The following is a 16,777-nucleotide window of genomic DNA, read 5'->3' on the forward strand; positions in this document are numbered from 1 at the left end:
GTTGCTGGAAACAGCCAATTTCTGTGCAAGCAACATCTGCTTTTATAGTGGAACAGCAAAAGCATACGTGGAGCAAATGTAAGTAGCCTGAATCACCTCCTCAGCCTTCTTAGGTTTCATTTTTGCAACCCTTTGTGCTGTAAGGCAGCAAAGCACTATTTCCCTCATTTTACAGCAGCCAGTCAGTCCTTAACTTGCTTGGTGTTGTAACTGGAGTTCCACTCAAAGACCCACTTGAATATGGGGTGACACTGCGTGGTTTTGCCTCCTGTCAAAAGCTTTGAACCCTTTTGCCAGAAAGCAGTCACATTAAGAAGAAAAGCATCATGCTTCAAATAGAAGCGTTTTAATTAATAGTTGCAAGCTGCTCTGAAATTCATAGAATCATCATAGAACAGCCTGGGTTGAAAAGGACCACATGAGCATCTATTTTCAACCCCCTGCTGTGTGCAGGTCACCAACCAGCAGACCAGGCTGCCCAGAGCCACATCCAACCTGGCCTTGAATGCCTGCAGGGATGGGGCATCCACAGCCTCCTTGGGCAACCTGTTCCAGAGCCTCACCACCCTCTGGGTGAAAAACTTGTTCATTTGAATTACCCGCTAGTCTGCAAAGGTAAAACTAATGCTGCTGAAGAGGAGATGTCAGCAGCCCCACTAGAGCACTGGCCTGGAGAAATATGCATATAAAGCAATCCAAATATAAGCTTGCACTTCTTTAGAAAGGTTGATATGAATTGCACTGCACACAAAAATAGCTCCATAGCTGCATGGCTGTCTGTAACAAAACACCAGGCTCTTCTGACTGACCATTACAGACAACATCCTTCTGACCTCGCCTTAAAAATAACTTTGAGATGTTTTGTTGATCTGTGAAAGAGCAACGTAGCATCTAATGCCTATGAGCTATGCATCTCCCAAGACCTCTAACCCAGTGGCTAATATAGTGCACAGAACTCTTTGCCAGGTAATAGCAAAGACAGCTCCAAGGAGCATCACTGCTTTGTCTGCCATGGATATTAACTGCTAATCAATTCACAAAATGACAACAAACAATCATGGAAAGAACAGAATTAAAAAAAAAAAAAAATCTGCGGATCCCTCCATGAAAAATAAATACCTAAACCTTAGCACTCCTGTGAAAACATAACACTCGCAACCTGTTGACCCAAGCAAGAAAGTGTTTAAAAATTCACATCACTCCTGTGTAACATTCCCTTTCCCCAAGGCTGAAATTCCAACCTGCTAACCCTGGAGGAGGTACCTTGTAACGAGGGCAAGTCAGCTCTCCTTCTTGAAATATTATGTGACATCTGTCATGCTGCCTGATGACCCATGAGTAATTTAAAGAAATTTACGTCTATACCTTTGAGTTTCTTTCCTCGTTCCCTAAAACCCGCTGTCCTTCTCCATCTTGACCGTGTTTTCTGATGGAACTGAGGCTACTCACCTGCAAAAACTGTTCCCCACGTGTAAAGTTGCAAATACTCCGCACCTAATTGGGCTCTGAAAATTGGTCGAGGATGGAAATAGCAGCCAGTATTAGATAAACGGGGCTAAAACCAGAATGATCTCCTATGGGTACTGCGAAAACCTTGCTGGATTTATAGTGCCTTAGAAATGGCAGTAGGTACAGGAAAGGGTTCTCTTTACAAAACGGATTCATAAAGGAGCCTATGTCTTAAAGTAGAAAGCTGTCATTTTAAATCATCTGGAAATTGAATTAGTGCATACTGCTGGAGATTAGCTGTCATTTATAGAGATACTGCCGGGGCTTGAAATGCAAGGAAGTGAAAGTTATGGATTGTCCTCCTTTAAATTAGCTAAAAAAAAAAAAAAAATGTAGAAAGAGGAGAGGCGTTTCCATTAAAAAGGTACTTTCTGCTAATAGCAGAGAATTCAGACACGCACAGAGCTTGCCAGACTTCATTCAGTTTTCTTTCTGAAGACCGAATTACAGCTTGCATCAACAAAAATAAAAAAGCATACTTCCACATCACTTATCACTTCATTATAAATAAGAGGGTTTTTTTTTGATCATTGACCTGCACCAGCTTGCTCTGATCCTGGAGTTTGGCCTCCTTATTACTTCTGCTTTGGAGAACACTAAGAGATGAAGGTGCCTTATCACATGGGTCCTGTGTCTTTTAGGGAAGGACTTCAGCCACCTTTCAGCCTATGAAGCCCAGAACTCCCCAAATGCACTCTACATCACTCATGGGTGGATGCACGACATTGCTTTGTCAGGCTTGTTGTCCCATCTCACTCCTATGTCTATTGCATATCCCAGTGCTTCTGGCCCATATTCCAACTCCACGTGAATTCCTACAAGTGTTTGCAACAGCTAAAGTCCTCTTTAACTAAACATTAAAGAATTGACCAGGAGAAAACAAGGAAAAGTACCTGGAATAAACAACACTTTCCTCTGGTCCCCTGCTTTGTGCCAACCAAGAGCCACGCAGCAAGCACATCCCTCAAGACAGGAGCTGTCTTTGTGACTGTTTTTTGGTAAAGAATTGAGCATAATGCTGGTAAGCAGAGAAAAAAAGATGCCAAGATCAGACATGATATGCTTAAGCAACACTGCACTGTCCAGAGCAGGTAGTGAGCAACATTCCAGACATTCAGCTTTACAACCAGCAAATGACAGCTTCAGTGTCCCATTATTATCCTCCTGATACCCAATAGCAATTTACAGCCCAAGGCAAAAAAAAAAAACAACAAAAAAAAGTTAACCTCAAGATTTGCAGATCCTTCCACAATGGGGCTCTGAACTTGGTAATGGTCCCTCGAGTCTGCTTCTTTCATACCACTAATAATTTAATAAAAGCTGCCTAACTAACTTCTTTTTTAAGCCTCCAGAAGCAATTGGAGAAATCGGTGATTTCTGTAAGTTTTCTCCCCTTTTTTTTCTCTCTTTTGGATAACAGCTGTTTGGCAGAACAGAGACGAAGGAAGGGATTTTCTCCAGGATCACGACTCAGAGTTGATCAAAGCAGAGAAACGGGAAGAACTGGAGGAAGAGATCAGAGTGCAGGTGAGCTGACAGCAGTAAGAGGACTCTAATAACGTGCATTGCTTGTGTGTGTTTCTCTGAAAATGGAAGAACCAGTCCTGGCATGGACCTTACCTCCTTCCAGAGCGCCCACTACCTGTTCTCTGCTTTCACGCTTCATTGCAAGGTGGTGGCGGAACAGAAGACTTAGAAAGATTCAATTGTGTGTGTCTGGATAGGTGGATGAATTGATGCAACAAAGGCTGGAGAATCTCAAGCTGGCCGTGGATGGAGAGAAGAGTAGCAAAAAGAAAAAGGGGAAAAAAAGTGAAAAGGTAAGAGCAGCAAATTGTGAGAGTTTGGGGGTAAACATCGATTTCCTACCCGCAGCGTGATCAGGGCCAGAGTTAGACTCATGGATACCAATTGCAAAATGGTAATTGTACATCAAACAACCAAGTCTTGGTGAAACCTTTCACTTATCTATAGCAACATACAGCTGACATCCAGCCAGGTGCAACTTATTTAACTACATTGCTACTTACTAGGAGCTGGGAATGCGTGACTAAGCCAAGTTTATTTAAACATATCAAGACATACATCATTTTAATGTGTTACCCACACGTCACGTTCACATCTATTTGCACAGCATTGCCACACACAAAATACCATAGCCCACGGTTCCCAGAATTCCTTACCCAAGCATTAAAACTGGAGATCACGTCAGTACCAAATAACTGGGAGCTTACAGACCCCACCATTCAATCAGCAGTTCCATTTAAAAGGCGCAGGGCAAACAGCCAACCCTAATCTCGTGTTGTGTTCCATTTCTGTAATCCTTTTAGCGTGCAAATATTTGATTTTGCAGTACTTCTACTCGAATTATCTTGAGAAATGCTCTTTCACCCGACGAAGGCGCAAGGGCAATTCAATAATGAAAGACTGGAGCAACTCTGAAAAGTGATACTGATTGGGTTTCTAGGTCAGTTTCAAAAATAGCGAGGCTTAAGATGCCCAGACTGAATATTGCAGCAATCTGTGAGCTGTTCTGGGCAGACACGTTGGGCTGCTTCAGATCAGCTGGACAAAACCCTGCTTCAAAACGTCACATCGTGATTTCAAAGCTTTAAGTCAGTTTGTTTCTTCATCCGTGTTGGGGTGGTTTTGGGTGGTGAGAGTTTATTTAACTTTTGTTTTCCCATGTTGTGCCAGTAGCCAGAAAGAAGGGGGGAGGGGAAGAAGGAAAAGCAGTGCTAATTAAATAAGTTCCCAAAAGATTTTCTCTGAAAAATATTGGTTCAGATAGCTTTAAAAAGAAGTGGTGGGGATTGTAAGGAGCTATCCAATTCAAAACATGTTTTTTACAAACAGCTTAACACAGGGAAACTTTTGATTTACAACCTCCCAAACCATCAAACACCACTTAACTTTAAAAGCAGGCACTTCATCCTATCAAGAGTTACTCTCTCTGCACCTGAAGATAAAAAGCCCATTTGCCACCTCTGGAACGATAAGCTTGTGCAGAAAGGCAGATTGCTCAGCTCATCATGAACGGGTCTCCAGATCATTAAGGTAGTCTGGAAACACTTAATTAGACTGCACCTGATTTGCAACACTGTCATTTGAGGCAGAGCCCACGTGCTCCTGCCCATGCTGGAAGCATCCCACCCTACTGACAGTTCTGCTGTTAATAGCCATTATGGTCCAGAGACAAGTGTCCTCATTCAGAGAGGCACTGTGACTGAGCAGGACGTGTTCCAGGTGGCCCCTGATCCTCAGACACTCACAGGAAAAGGAATGAATATGCAACAGAAGCAGTGGTGCATCTTTGCATGACGCACAGTGGCAGCTCAGTGTCTGCAGGCTGTGGATCAGTGGGCTGAAGGTGCACAAGCCTCATCCACTGCTGCAGACCTGCTGTCTTTACATTGCCTTTACAGCCAGCGTAGGAGATAACAGATAGCTTTCTGCAGTCATTGACATGGAAGCTGCATTTGAGCGCTCTTTATCTCATCTATTACATTGCTTTTCCTGCTCTGGTCCCCAGAGGAATTAAGGACTGGCTTTGGATACAACTGCAGGTAAAGCAGCCCATTCTAAGTGAACACAAAAGGCATGGTTCAGAATGCCAGGGTGAAAAAAAAAAAGCCAGGAAGAGGGAACCTAGGTTGCTTCTGAAATAGGCCTTGCTTGCATCCCAACAGAGCTTTGGATGTCTACTTCAATTCAACCAGACAGAAGCAAAGCAATTAGAAGGGGGAATGGTTTTAAACTGAGACAGGGGAGGTTTAGGTTGGATATTAGGAGGATGTTTTTCCACACAGAGGGTGGTGAGGCACTGGAACAGGTTGCCCAAGGAGGCTGTGGATGCCCCATCCTTGCAGGCATTCAAGGCCAGGCTGGATGTGGCTCTGGGCAGCCTGGTCTGCTGGTTGGTGACCCTGCACATAGCAGGGGGTTGGAACTGGATGAGCATTGTGGTCCTTTTCAACCCAGGCCATTCTAGAATTCTATGATTCAATCCAGAAGAGATCGACTGTAGCAGCTGCTACAAAGAGTTTGACATCACTCTGAAGACTTGACAAGGGCAAAACTGCAGTAAGGCCAGAATTGAAGACAGGAGGGGTCTGAGGACATTGATTCACAAATCCCCATTGGATTTTTTGTAGCCAGTGAAGCTCAGCCTCCTATCCCAACACCACACGTGATCCAAGGAATCCACTCCCAACACTTCACAGACTGGGACACTCATCTCCCATAATCAACAAGAACACTCTTCTATTTACTTCCCCCCCCCACACTTGGCAGCAGTCGCAAACCAGGGCCATGTTTGCTCATGGCAACCTCTGAGCTACTGAAAACATTCTCCTGAGCCCACACAGCAAGACAAGACACTGCACTGAGCACAGAAGAGCCTTCTGTCATCTGCCAAGTAATAACAAACGCAGCTCACTACACAGTGATGTGTCAAAGCAGAAAATAACCGAGTGAATGGATGGCTGAACAGAAACCAGACTGACATTTCAGAGATAGGAACAAGGAGATTTCCATTATAAGCGATGAGCATGTTCACATTCATTAAACATTATCATTTCCTAAATAAAAGCAGCTCCCAGCAAGGCATTTTGGAGGGAAGCCATTGTCTACAATTCATATTTCCCCTTATCGCATCTCAGTGTTTGCCAGATTTCCCCTAAATGCCGATCCAATTAGGAAGGCACATTTTTCCACTGCAAAGTACATTTCTGCCTTGCATTTATTGGTGAAGCTGCCTCGAGGACACCACCAGTTGGCCAATAAATTCACCATATGCTTAGTATCTCTGCATAGGTAGAAATAAGCTTTTCTTCCCAGTCAGACCCCACGATAAGCAGCTTCTGACTTGCTAGAAGAAAGGTTAAAGAGGCAAAGCTGGAGGAACACAGAACTAAACTGCTGGCATCTCAGTATTTCCTCAGTCATTAAAGCAGCATGGCACGTGCCTTGTTCTTCCTGCTCCTTTTCTTTAGGAGAAAAGTCCACTTGCACATTCTAAGGAAAAAAATCTGTCTTGACCTACTACCCATTTAAGCTGTAGAGTCATCCCATGGTGTGTAGTGCCACTGAAGCACCTCACATGGACACCAGCATTGGGTGCTGATATATGGCACAAGGATTAATGATGCTCTCCGCTGCTAATTATCCCTAACTATATTTTATATCCCCTAAGCCATAATTAATGAAGGAGCTTGATGCTACTGATTCATGTCTTACTCTGTTTTCCTTTTTTTTATTCCCCCCATCCGTGTATAAAGAATGCAGCCACCTAAGACACAATATCTTCCCATAGTGAAAGCGTGTTGAAAATATCAAGAGAAGAGCAGGTCATGTTTTTCCAAGCTTCTTTCCCAAGGCGTTAGGAAGGCAAGGGCAGAAGGGATGTCTACTGGTTGGGAAGTCAGCTGGATGGGCTGGAGGATTAATCTCCAGGTCCTGCTCACACAAAGGACCTTAGGGATGCTACTGCATGTGTATTTTAACACAACATGAAAAACTTGAGCTGCGTCTAGAGAAGCAGATGGGATCCCACATCCTTCTTCTTCTGTAGGTACAGGCTATGCCCACTTCAGGAATGATGGAGAGAAGTTCCTATGGGTAAACCAGAGCTGCTTCACCTCTCCTGTGAGCGAGGCACTTCCAAATGAGAACATGCCCTGTGTTTTTATACACAGGGGTATGACTTCCTCACCTGATAGCATTCAGGGATATGATTGTTCCTTTTGGGTTCTTCGGTAATGAAAATCATGTCCAAATAGTGGATGCAGTCCTTATGTTACTTCAGTAGGTTCAAGTAGATATAGATATATCTGTACTAATGCCACTAATTCCTGCCTCTCACTGTGGTCTTCAGAAGAAGGCGGGGAAGAAGAAAATATCCGAGCTGGAGGAAGATCTAACTCCTGACAGGTAAATAAAGATAGGACCTTTCTACCTGAGACCACCACCACCTCTCCATTGCCCTCTAGAAAGGACAGTACCCCAAATAACGGGGCAAAGAACACTGCTTTAAGGGTACACAGCCCACCTCCAGCACCACACACAAATTAAGCGCATCCTGCAACTTGAGCTAGTCTCTGTTAACTTCAGTGTGGTTATTTCCCAGTCTGTAGAGCCACAGGTACATAACACACAGAGTATGGGCCCCCCAAGGCTATTAACAATTTGGTCTGCAGGTGCAAAAGCACCTGGTGATTGGGCTGGCTGGCAGATTTCCCATCTCAGCTGCAGTCTGATAAGGGAGGCTGCAGACAGCCCTGCACTCTGTAAGTCACACTTCAGAGGTAAAACACACATCATATAAATCAGTCTTATCAGTAGCAGTTCTAGTGGACCTCACAGCCTTTTGTGTATCCTTGCTCTCTTAAACCACCTTGTTTTACTGGGAGGATTTGAGGTTTTCTGTTTGCTTATTACGACGGCTGTATTAATTGTGCTGCTAGCATGCATAAGCATAAGGCCTCCCAGCTGAAATGGAAAAAGGCTACAGATTTCAAATATATATATATATATATATAGGGTTTATTGTCCAGCTGAGAGCTCCTATTACATATTCTTATTGCAGCAATACCAAGATGTACCAATGAGATAAGCAGCAGACAGAAAAGGCTTAGATATTGAAATGAGAGAACATGAAAAGCACGGGTATGGTAAGAGACCTAGAAAGGCTCAGACCTATACTGTTTACACTAAGAGTATAACAAGAGCTTCAGACAGCTGCATTCATTGCATAAAGTCCTTGCATCAGTGTCAATCTGTAAAACACAACGCCAAAAAATTGTCACTGAAGTTAATATTTAGATCTCCCAAAGAGAGACTAAGGAGGAACTGACTACAGATATAAAGCACGTTGAATCTCTACCAACCACTGGCAGAGACAGGAAGAAGCCTTTCCCTTGCACAAGTCATGTCATAGTTTCTACTGGATGGTTTCCCCCAACCCTCTGGCCATCAACACCCAAACACTGCAGTAGACGAATCACTGATTGCTTGAGTTGAGTCACTGCCAGTATGTTCCTGACTGGAGGTGACTCTATTGCAAACAGAATAAGTTCCAGGAAGAATTAATGAATTACTGCTAATTGGAGAGCTAAGTGAATAGGTATAGTAGTGTTAGGATTGCTATTATTGTATAATTTAAAAATAATTTCCCAGTAATTGATATTAATGAACAAGTCTATTGCATGAGTCATAACTGATCTCACATCACCCGGCAGTGGGTAATGGGAGCAGTGCAGGAGTGTGCAAGGGGTAGGAAAGGACTCTTTGCTGTAACATACAAAGCAACGCTTATTGGTTTCATATTGATGGAGCTGATCCCCTCAAACTCTGGGCTTTAAAGGTATATTTATAAAGCAGGGGATGCATAAATAACCGTGAGGCTAGCTCAGTTGCTGAAGGACTGAGGTTTTATTTACAGTGCCCCACAACTTCTGAGTGATGCCTCTTGCCCACAGGACCATCGATTCTCTGTACAGGGAACTGGCGGAAGAAGGAGTACTAATAAAAGCCAAGCCAGTGAATCTCTGCAACTATGTTGGTAAAGTATACATTTTACAGCTAATACGATGTTTAATTTGACCAAATCTCAGCCGTTCAAGGTTCACCAACCTCTGTTTCCTGTCAAGAATGAGTTCAAGAGTAATTGTAATTTCAGGACTTTCCTACTTGAATACCTTAAAGCAATGTATGCAAATTGTGTCTGTTCCTTAGGGGTGCCTCATGCCTTTCACTTCTGCTCCTGAAGCCTGGGTCTGCTTGTAGAGCTGGTGCTCTGCTCCAAGCACCTGGAGGCTTTGGCTGGTCGAGGATGGCACAAGCCATCTGAGGTGTAACCAGGGCATCATCCTCTGAGGAGCACACAGTAGGTAGAGAGAACTCAGCCCCTTCCCTCCACCTCCCTGAATCTTGAGATGTACCTGGGCCTTGGTTTAAATGGAAGGCTTCTGCCTAGTTCTGCATTTCAGAATCCTCTTGCCCAATAAGTATTGTCTGTCCTTCCCAAGCTCACTTCTATCCAGCAGACATCCCAAGTGCAGTTATTTGGAGAGCACATCTTGGCCAACAGATAACGATTAACAGCAGACAATATCAAACTGGGGAGCGAGCTGGGGGAACTTGGACCATCTTCAAAGTCAAGGGAGGTTTGAACCTTGGCTTCTTGGCTACACAAAGGCTGCTCTAAGTCACATCAATAACACTCCTTGCCAGCAGAAGAAGGGCACAAAAATGCAGAGTATAGCAATGCCCATCTGGTTGGCCACACTTACAACATGTCCTCAGCACATCGTAGTACCAAGGTGTCTCAGGCTGCCAGTGTAGCTATTCCAAACAGCAGTCATGCTGCTTAGGCTGCCAGAACAAAACACAGAAAGTATTTGAAGTTGGGCTAAGTTTTGGACTTGAAAGTGATTTTTTTTTTTTTTATTGCTGCATTTTTCCCTTTAAATATCCAAGGGCACAAAGCCTGCAGAAAAATCAGTCCTCATCTGCTCTGCTCCTACAGGGCTGCAGCCCAAGGAAGGTCACTCACTCCCAGCTCCTGGGAAAAGGACAAAGGGTGGATTTGTGCTTCACAGCAAGTAGAGACACCAAAACGTCCCTCTCTATGACAAACCGACATCGCTGAACTAATTTTCTTGGTGACCTTATCTAAATTAGTCAGAGAATATCCGCTGTGATTTATGTTCAGTTGCAATTAAACCCTTTGATGCCTTCTAATTAAATCTGTGAAGATTAATTCCTATCCGGTTCTTTTGATTTCTCCTTAAATAAAAGATAAAACCTGAAATGAATTTCATCCTTCGGAAGGGAGGGGCAGTTGCACCACAACTCATCTGCCTTTTTGCCCCAAATCAACACTCCACTTTTCTCACTTGGCCAACGTTGACCTACCAGTTCTGAAAGCCCTCGTGCTTCCCCTTTTTATCTCCAATAGGAACATAAATGCTGCTATTTTTCCACCAATATTCATCATGATTACACATCACTTACACTAAGAAACAATCACCAACTCAGTTATCTCAAGTATTCCTGCTTGTGGCCTGTCCTTTTGGGTCTTTGGTTTCCAACACATCTTCCAGATGGACTTTGACAGGTCAAGCAATGCGATCACAGCTCTGTAACAAGAGCTGTGGCAAGATTAGATCACTTCAGTAAATGTCAGTGATTTTTCGCTTCCTTGGGGTTGGTTTTGAACAAAAGAGAAGGTGAACTACGAAGTGAAATCCCCACCAAATGAGGTGAAGCACTCAGATGTCTCACACAGCACGAAGCTGAGATGTGCCACAGTCAGGAGAAAAGGTTCGAGTCTTTCTCCCTTTTCAAAATCCTTCCAATAGAGTGTAGCTCACCAGCATCCCAGCCCTGCAAAACCCCAAGTCTGGAAGCCAGCAGTGTGATTTGCAGCACTACTAATCGTTCTTCCTCACAGAGTTTCTTGGAAAGATTATCCAAGACTGACTGAACACCTACAGCCTGGTTAGCAGGGAGAGCCCACGGTTTGTTCAGTGCCATATTCCCCTTTCCAATGTCTTGGGGTCACGTTCCCAACATTGCCCCATCTGAGAGCCCATCCCATGATGGCTCAGCATTTCCTATGGCAGATCTGCATTCTGAGTTATGCATTTTATAACAACGCAGTGTCACGTCCATTAATCCCACGCTTCCTCCCTCCAGGTGAATACAGCTATCTGGGGACCACTCTGCATCAGGTGGACGTAGAGCCCACGCCCTCTCTTGCCAGTATCAGACAGCTAATAGCACTGTATGGAATACTGCCATTAGGTAAGAGCACTGCAGCAATCACTGCAGGGCAGGCTATGATGGTTTTGCTTCCTGTCGCTAACGTGCATTTTTAGTGGCTTTGACAGGGCTTGATTAATGGTAATCTAAAGCATTTTGCAGTATAATTGTTTTTCAATTAGGCTTTTCCAAGTGAAGACCGTATCGTTTTAATAGTGCATCGAGGAGCTTGCACATGCTATTGTCAGGTATTGCGTTTCCATAACCATCTCTGTTCTCATGTTAACAGTTTGTGAATGGCAGCACATAAAAGGAAATCACTTGGGAAAGATAATAGCTAAAACAAGCTCCAGTGATCAAAATTAATCAAGTTAAGGGAAGGGCCAAGGTTGCAATTTACCTTTTACAAGCTGGCTAATGTTACTCAGTACCAAACAATGCAATCATTTAAGGAATTAGTCTGAGTATGTTTTGGACATCAGAAAGAGCACTTAAACATGCCCTTGCAGTTTCAATGCCAGACCTAACCCAGCAAAGCTTTGCTGGATGCTGCTTAGGTTGTTTGCTTTTAATGCAAAAATCTGCTTCATATTTTGCTTAGGAATGGCAGGAAGCCAAGCTCCACTGATTGCAAGAAGTGCCTGTCTCAAGGGCCTCCTATACTTCACTTGCAACATTTTTGATTTGTGATTTGATTTCGGGGAAGATTTTAACTGGGCTTATCCACCCCCAGGCCGTGTCATTGTCTGCTCATCCCCTTAATATGTGCAAAATAACATCTCAGTACTTCCCATTCTGGCAAATGGAGCAAAGATGACACAGCCTTCTGCTTCTCCCCACCCTCTGCATGCCTTCCAGAAAGGCAATCGCTTGGGCTGTTTGGGGTGCACACACAAGAGGGACCCAATGCCCACCAAAAGGGTTCAGCGTGCCTCAAAGTTCAGTGCAACAGCCCTTCTTCATCTGGGATTTGGGAAGAAGCATCTCTTACCCCCAAGAGAATAGTGCTCATTCTGCTTATCAGCTCAATCTGAAGAGTCAAGTTCATGGAACACGATGCTACCAGCACCAATGCTGTTCTCCCTAGCCAAAGTCTTCCCATCTGGTTTGGGATAATGCTCAGGGGTTGGCCGCAGGCATGACTGCAGTCAGCTGGGAGATTTGAGCTGTTATCCCTCTTCTCAGCGACTCCATGTGGTTTTTCATATATCAGATAACTCCAAGGTTATGTTTTAACACCATCTAATCAAGTGAAATCAAGCCCCAAGACACTCCCAAAGCAGGGGGGGGAAAGAAAGCCTGTAAATTTTCTACCATTTATGAAATTGGCAAAAACATCTAAGGAGAAGAGACCCTGGACTAGTTAAGCAAACAGCATACTTGCAATAGAAGTTTGAAAAATGCCTTTGAATAATAATAATAAAAAATATTTCCCAAGCCAAGAAAGTCTCGGGAATGGTTTCACCTTCTGGGCAATACGTTATGGATGACATTTCACTTCACTGGTCTCAGAGCTAGTTAATCATTATATCATTGTGTATAGTTTATTCTTGAGGTTTTCACCTGATAGCAAGGAAAGTTCCAGCTGAAACAGCACTGAGAACACAAGCAGCTGAAATAAGCAGGAGACAGCGGTAGAAGATACAGTTCATCTTTAACCACAGAAGAGTTCACTACTCCCCTCCATAACACATCTATGTATAATAGTCATAGATTATTAACATTTGGTCATTTAGTACCAAAGGCTGGGTGGCTGACAACTTCACTGCATCCTGCACAGTACTGAAATAATGGCACTTATCATTGACATCCATGCAGAGCGTTCAGCCTTCAGGACACAGATAAGGAGCCTCATTGGATTTGTTGTTCAGTACCACTCTTGCCTAACTGGCTGCCTTATCAGAAACCCTTCTTTGAAAGGAAGTTCTTAAAACTTGAGTTTCTATCACCATCAAGCACCTGAACTGTGCTACAAGCCAGGTTTTCCCAGGTGATGGTGCAGATATCTTACAGCCCAGACTGAATGTACCTGGAGCAGGCAATGAGGCACACTTGGAATTGCTGAGCTCTCATTGCAAGCAAAGCAGAGCAACCAGAAATGCTCAACCAAATGAAGGAACAGAAAATGGATCCGTGTTCTCCAAGCAGACATTTCACATGCTTTGCAGCATGCAGCTGCCATGTTCCAGGCTGGGGGATAACACGTGCTGCTCTGCAGGTGAGCTGATGCCACCCAGCAGCAGCGCACAGGAGGAACACAGGCAATGAAAGATCTTGGAGCAGGGCTAAGCTAAGAGGGGTGGTCAGTTTGAAACATCACTCACTTTCAGTGGAGAGGAAAAGTGCCCTAAAAATGGAGGTGTGGATAGAAAGTAAACAAGAGAAAGTGAAATGCATGGTAACATCTGGTTTCACAATCACTGACAAATGCAGCAGTAATAGATAGTCCCATTAGCTTGTTTTTTGGGAAGCTGGAAAGCATCATTTCAGACAGCAGCAAGGAGGAGTTCTGCCAGTCCTGCGTGCAGCACCAATCTACACCTTTGTCCAAGTGCAGGAAGGCTTGCTCTGACAAATGCTAAGCTTAAAGCCACAGGTATGTCTCTAACTAGGCCTTTACTCAGCATTAGTTAGCAACTGTGCACTCGTGTGCTATTGCCACAGCTCTGGTTACACAGAAGTCAACTCCGCAGCTCTTGGGCCATATTAATGAAACAACGAATCCACATTATAAAATATTTAATGTGAAGAGAAGAGGTAGAATTGTTTCATTACCTTTATGGCAGACTTAAATGAAAGCAATAACAGCACCGTATGACTTTTTTTTTTTTTTTTTATACAGGCTCCCAAACAGTCCACGAGAAGGCTCCTTTGGTGAAAGCCTTGTTACTAGCTGGCCCCATTGGTGTTGGAAAGAAGATGCTGGTCCATGCTATCTGCACAGAAACAGGAGCCAACCTCTTCAACCTTTCCCCTTCCAACATTGCTAGGAAGTACCCAGGCAAGAACGGCCTGCAGATGATGCTCCACATGGTTCTCAAGGTACTGTGCTTGCATACTGCTCTAGAGTCATCCTACAGAAGATGTGACAATCAGAAACAAACAGAAAACAACCTTGTGATTGATTCCTGGTCCTGAGTTTTGTTTCAGCAGGTACACCAGTTACACCAGGTCCAAAGGAAAAAAGTGCAAATCCAGATTTGAAGTTCCCTTCTTGCTTTCACGCCTCCCAAACCACTTGCTGACAGCCAGGAAATCCCTTGTAGTAGCCATATTTTTCACATCAACGTTTCTGCAAGCTTTATGTTACCTCGAATATGAAAAGCATCAGATAAAAAGTTTTCTGTTTATGTGCACGTCAGTCAGGAATGCATTCCATGCAGCATTTAATCAAATAGCAGACCAGAGGTGGTCCCAAATTTCCTCCCTGGGACTGTTGCTGCAAAGCAGCTCTCCCCTTAAGAGAGAGTATTTCTCTCTGTTTACCTATCAGCAAGCTTTTGAAAAGAGAGAATCTCAGTTCAAGATGACATTAACAGAAACACACAAGAAGTCTGGAAATGAAAGGAGGCATATGAGCTGTGAAGAACATATCCCAAATCCTCACAGTAAGAAGAGATGCTATCCTGGCAGGATTTCTGCTAAGGAAGGAAGCTAGTAAACATTTCCAGAAGAAATGCACTTCAAAAAAAAAAAAAAAACACACAGCACATACATTAGGAATAGCCCAATGCAGTATTTCTCCCCCACCAAAAGCCTGCTAAGAGACTGAATTCAAGTTGGCTTTCCTTGGGATTCAATCAGATATACTTTATTAAAGCCAGCATTACAGCAGGCTTTGTGGCAGGTGCCTCCATCCCCACAAGGTTTCACAATTAAAAGTAATGCAGTCCCCAAGGAGCCCATTTCTTGCTGGTCAGAGCAGTGCCTAGGGAAAAGCTGCCCTTTGAGGCTGTAACACTAAGCCTGTCTTAGCATCACTCAAGTCAGCTACATTTATTTCTATTCCCGTTCCATCGGTCGCTTGACCTCCCTCCACCACCTCCATCCCCATGGCTGGGTTGCTAATTTGTCTAATCCCCTCACTATTTTGATTTGGATTGCATATGTTCTCAGAGTCAGGATGGAAGCCAGCTTGGTCAGTGCTACCAGGTCAGCTCCCACCTTTGTTCTGGTCTACATTACCAGCTGCCATCACTCAGAGCTGAATAAGGTGCCCTTGGCAGCTTGGAATCCTACCCCTTCCTTCAAGTTCTGTAACTGTGTGCTGGCTGCTGTTTCATGGAGACGCCCTAAACCAGTGAATAGCACTGGAAAAAATGAAGAGCTCATTCATTTCAGATTCAAGAGCCAAATCTGTTTCTTTTTTTCCTCTGTTATTTCTGGGAGGAGACAAGAAGAGACATACCAGCCCTGATCCAAAAGAGAGACGTGTGTGTTGCTCAAAGCATGCATTTTAGATGTCACATGAGGCTAATGACTTCTCATACCAAAGCAGGAAAACCCCAACATTTAAATCTGCCTATTCAAAAGAAACAGAAGGGAGGTTAATACAGAATGGGAAAGCTATTTAAAAAAAAAAAAAAGCTGGGAACACCAAGCTCCAGCAATTGCATTCTCCATAAAGACACAAAGCCTGCCAGGTCAGCTCTGCTTCTGAGAAGGGAGGCTCTGTCTCAGAGACACAAAGCTCAAACCAGAGCATCCTGGAACATTTCAGCTGAGCCACATTTCCAATGCATTGAGCCAGCTTGAAATCAAATGGAGTTCTCTGCCAGCTTGTACCAGCCAAAGGTCTGCCTGCCCATCAAAGCACAAACTGGTCCCCCATTAGCAGCCTCCAGGTTAATCACTACCAGAATGACACAGGTGAAAAGGTTGGGAAAGCTGGTCAGGAGGAAATAGCAGCACAGAAGGGTGGGGATTAGCAGCTCTGTGCAAAAGTTCCACTGACCAGTTCTGCAGTGCAAGCAGGCTGCAGGTATTTCATCACCATCGCTGTCAGCAGACTGCATTATCAGGCTCTTTGGTTATGCTATATAGCACATCAGAGGCAAATATCTTACACAAAAAAAGTGGTTGAGTTGATTTAAGATTAAATGGTATAATCCTTGCATTGAGTGGCAACATAATTTTGTCAGTGTTTCCCCCCCCCCCCAATAAATGAGTTCATTTGTTTGTAACCACTGCTGCACTGTCCCTCTGGGCAGGTTGTTTTTAAGACAATCTGAAGAACCAGGTATGGTTTACATTAGGAGTATTTCACCATCAAAAAGAGACTCCCATTACAGCTGAGATGTGGGAACAGCACTATCAGCCTTCCCTCTAGCTGTCCAGGAGCAATTCTTATCTTGCTGCAGCACAGCCTGCTAGAAACCCAAACCTTAAGGTGATAAATATCACCAGCTGCTGACACTGGGCAGGATTAGAAGGGTGAAGGAGCCATCTGCTGGCAGCTCCTCCAAACCAGGGAGAATGCAGCAAAGCTAACAACATTTCAGTT

At 44.0% G+C, this 16,777-nt stretch overlaps 1 protein-coding gene across 2 annotated transcripts in view; it reads left to right on the top strand.

Moving 5' to 3' along the window:
• DRC11 (dynein regulatory complex subunit 11) overlaps positions 1-16,777 on the top strand; it is an 85,487-nt gene that overhangs the window by 57,593 nt on the left and 11,117 nt on the right. For both annotated transcript variants that reach the window (XM_090144528.1, XM_031604527.2), the window contains exons 10-15: positions 2,930-3,036; positions 3,234-3,329; positions 7,385-7,440; positions 8,988-9,070; positions 11,209-11,316; positions 14,117-14,316. In XM_090144528.1, coding sequence (XP_090000654.1) covers positions 2,930-3,036; positions 3,234-3,329; positions 7,385-7,440; positions 8,988-9,070; positions 11,209-11,316; positions 14,117-14,316 — 650 coding nt within the window. The remainder of the gene's footprint in view (positions 1-2,929; positions 3,037-3,233; positions 3,330-7,384; positions 7,441-8,987; positions 9,071-11,208; positions 11,317-14,116; positions 14,317-16,777) is intronic.

Source organism: Phasianus colchicus, chromosome 7, assembly GCF_987193195.1.
Source record: "Phasianus colchicus chromosome 7, bPhaCol1.hap1.1, whole genome shotgun sequence".
Taxonomy (NCBI): Eukaryota; Metazoa; Chordata; class Aves; order Galliformes; family Phasianidae; genus Phasianus; species Phasianus colchicus.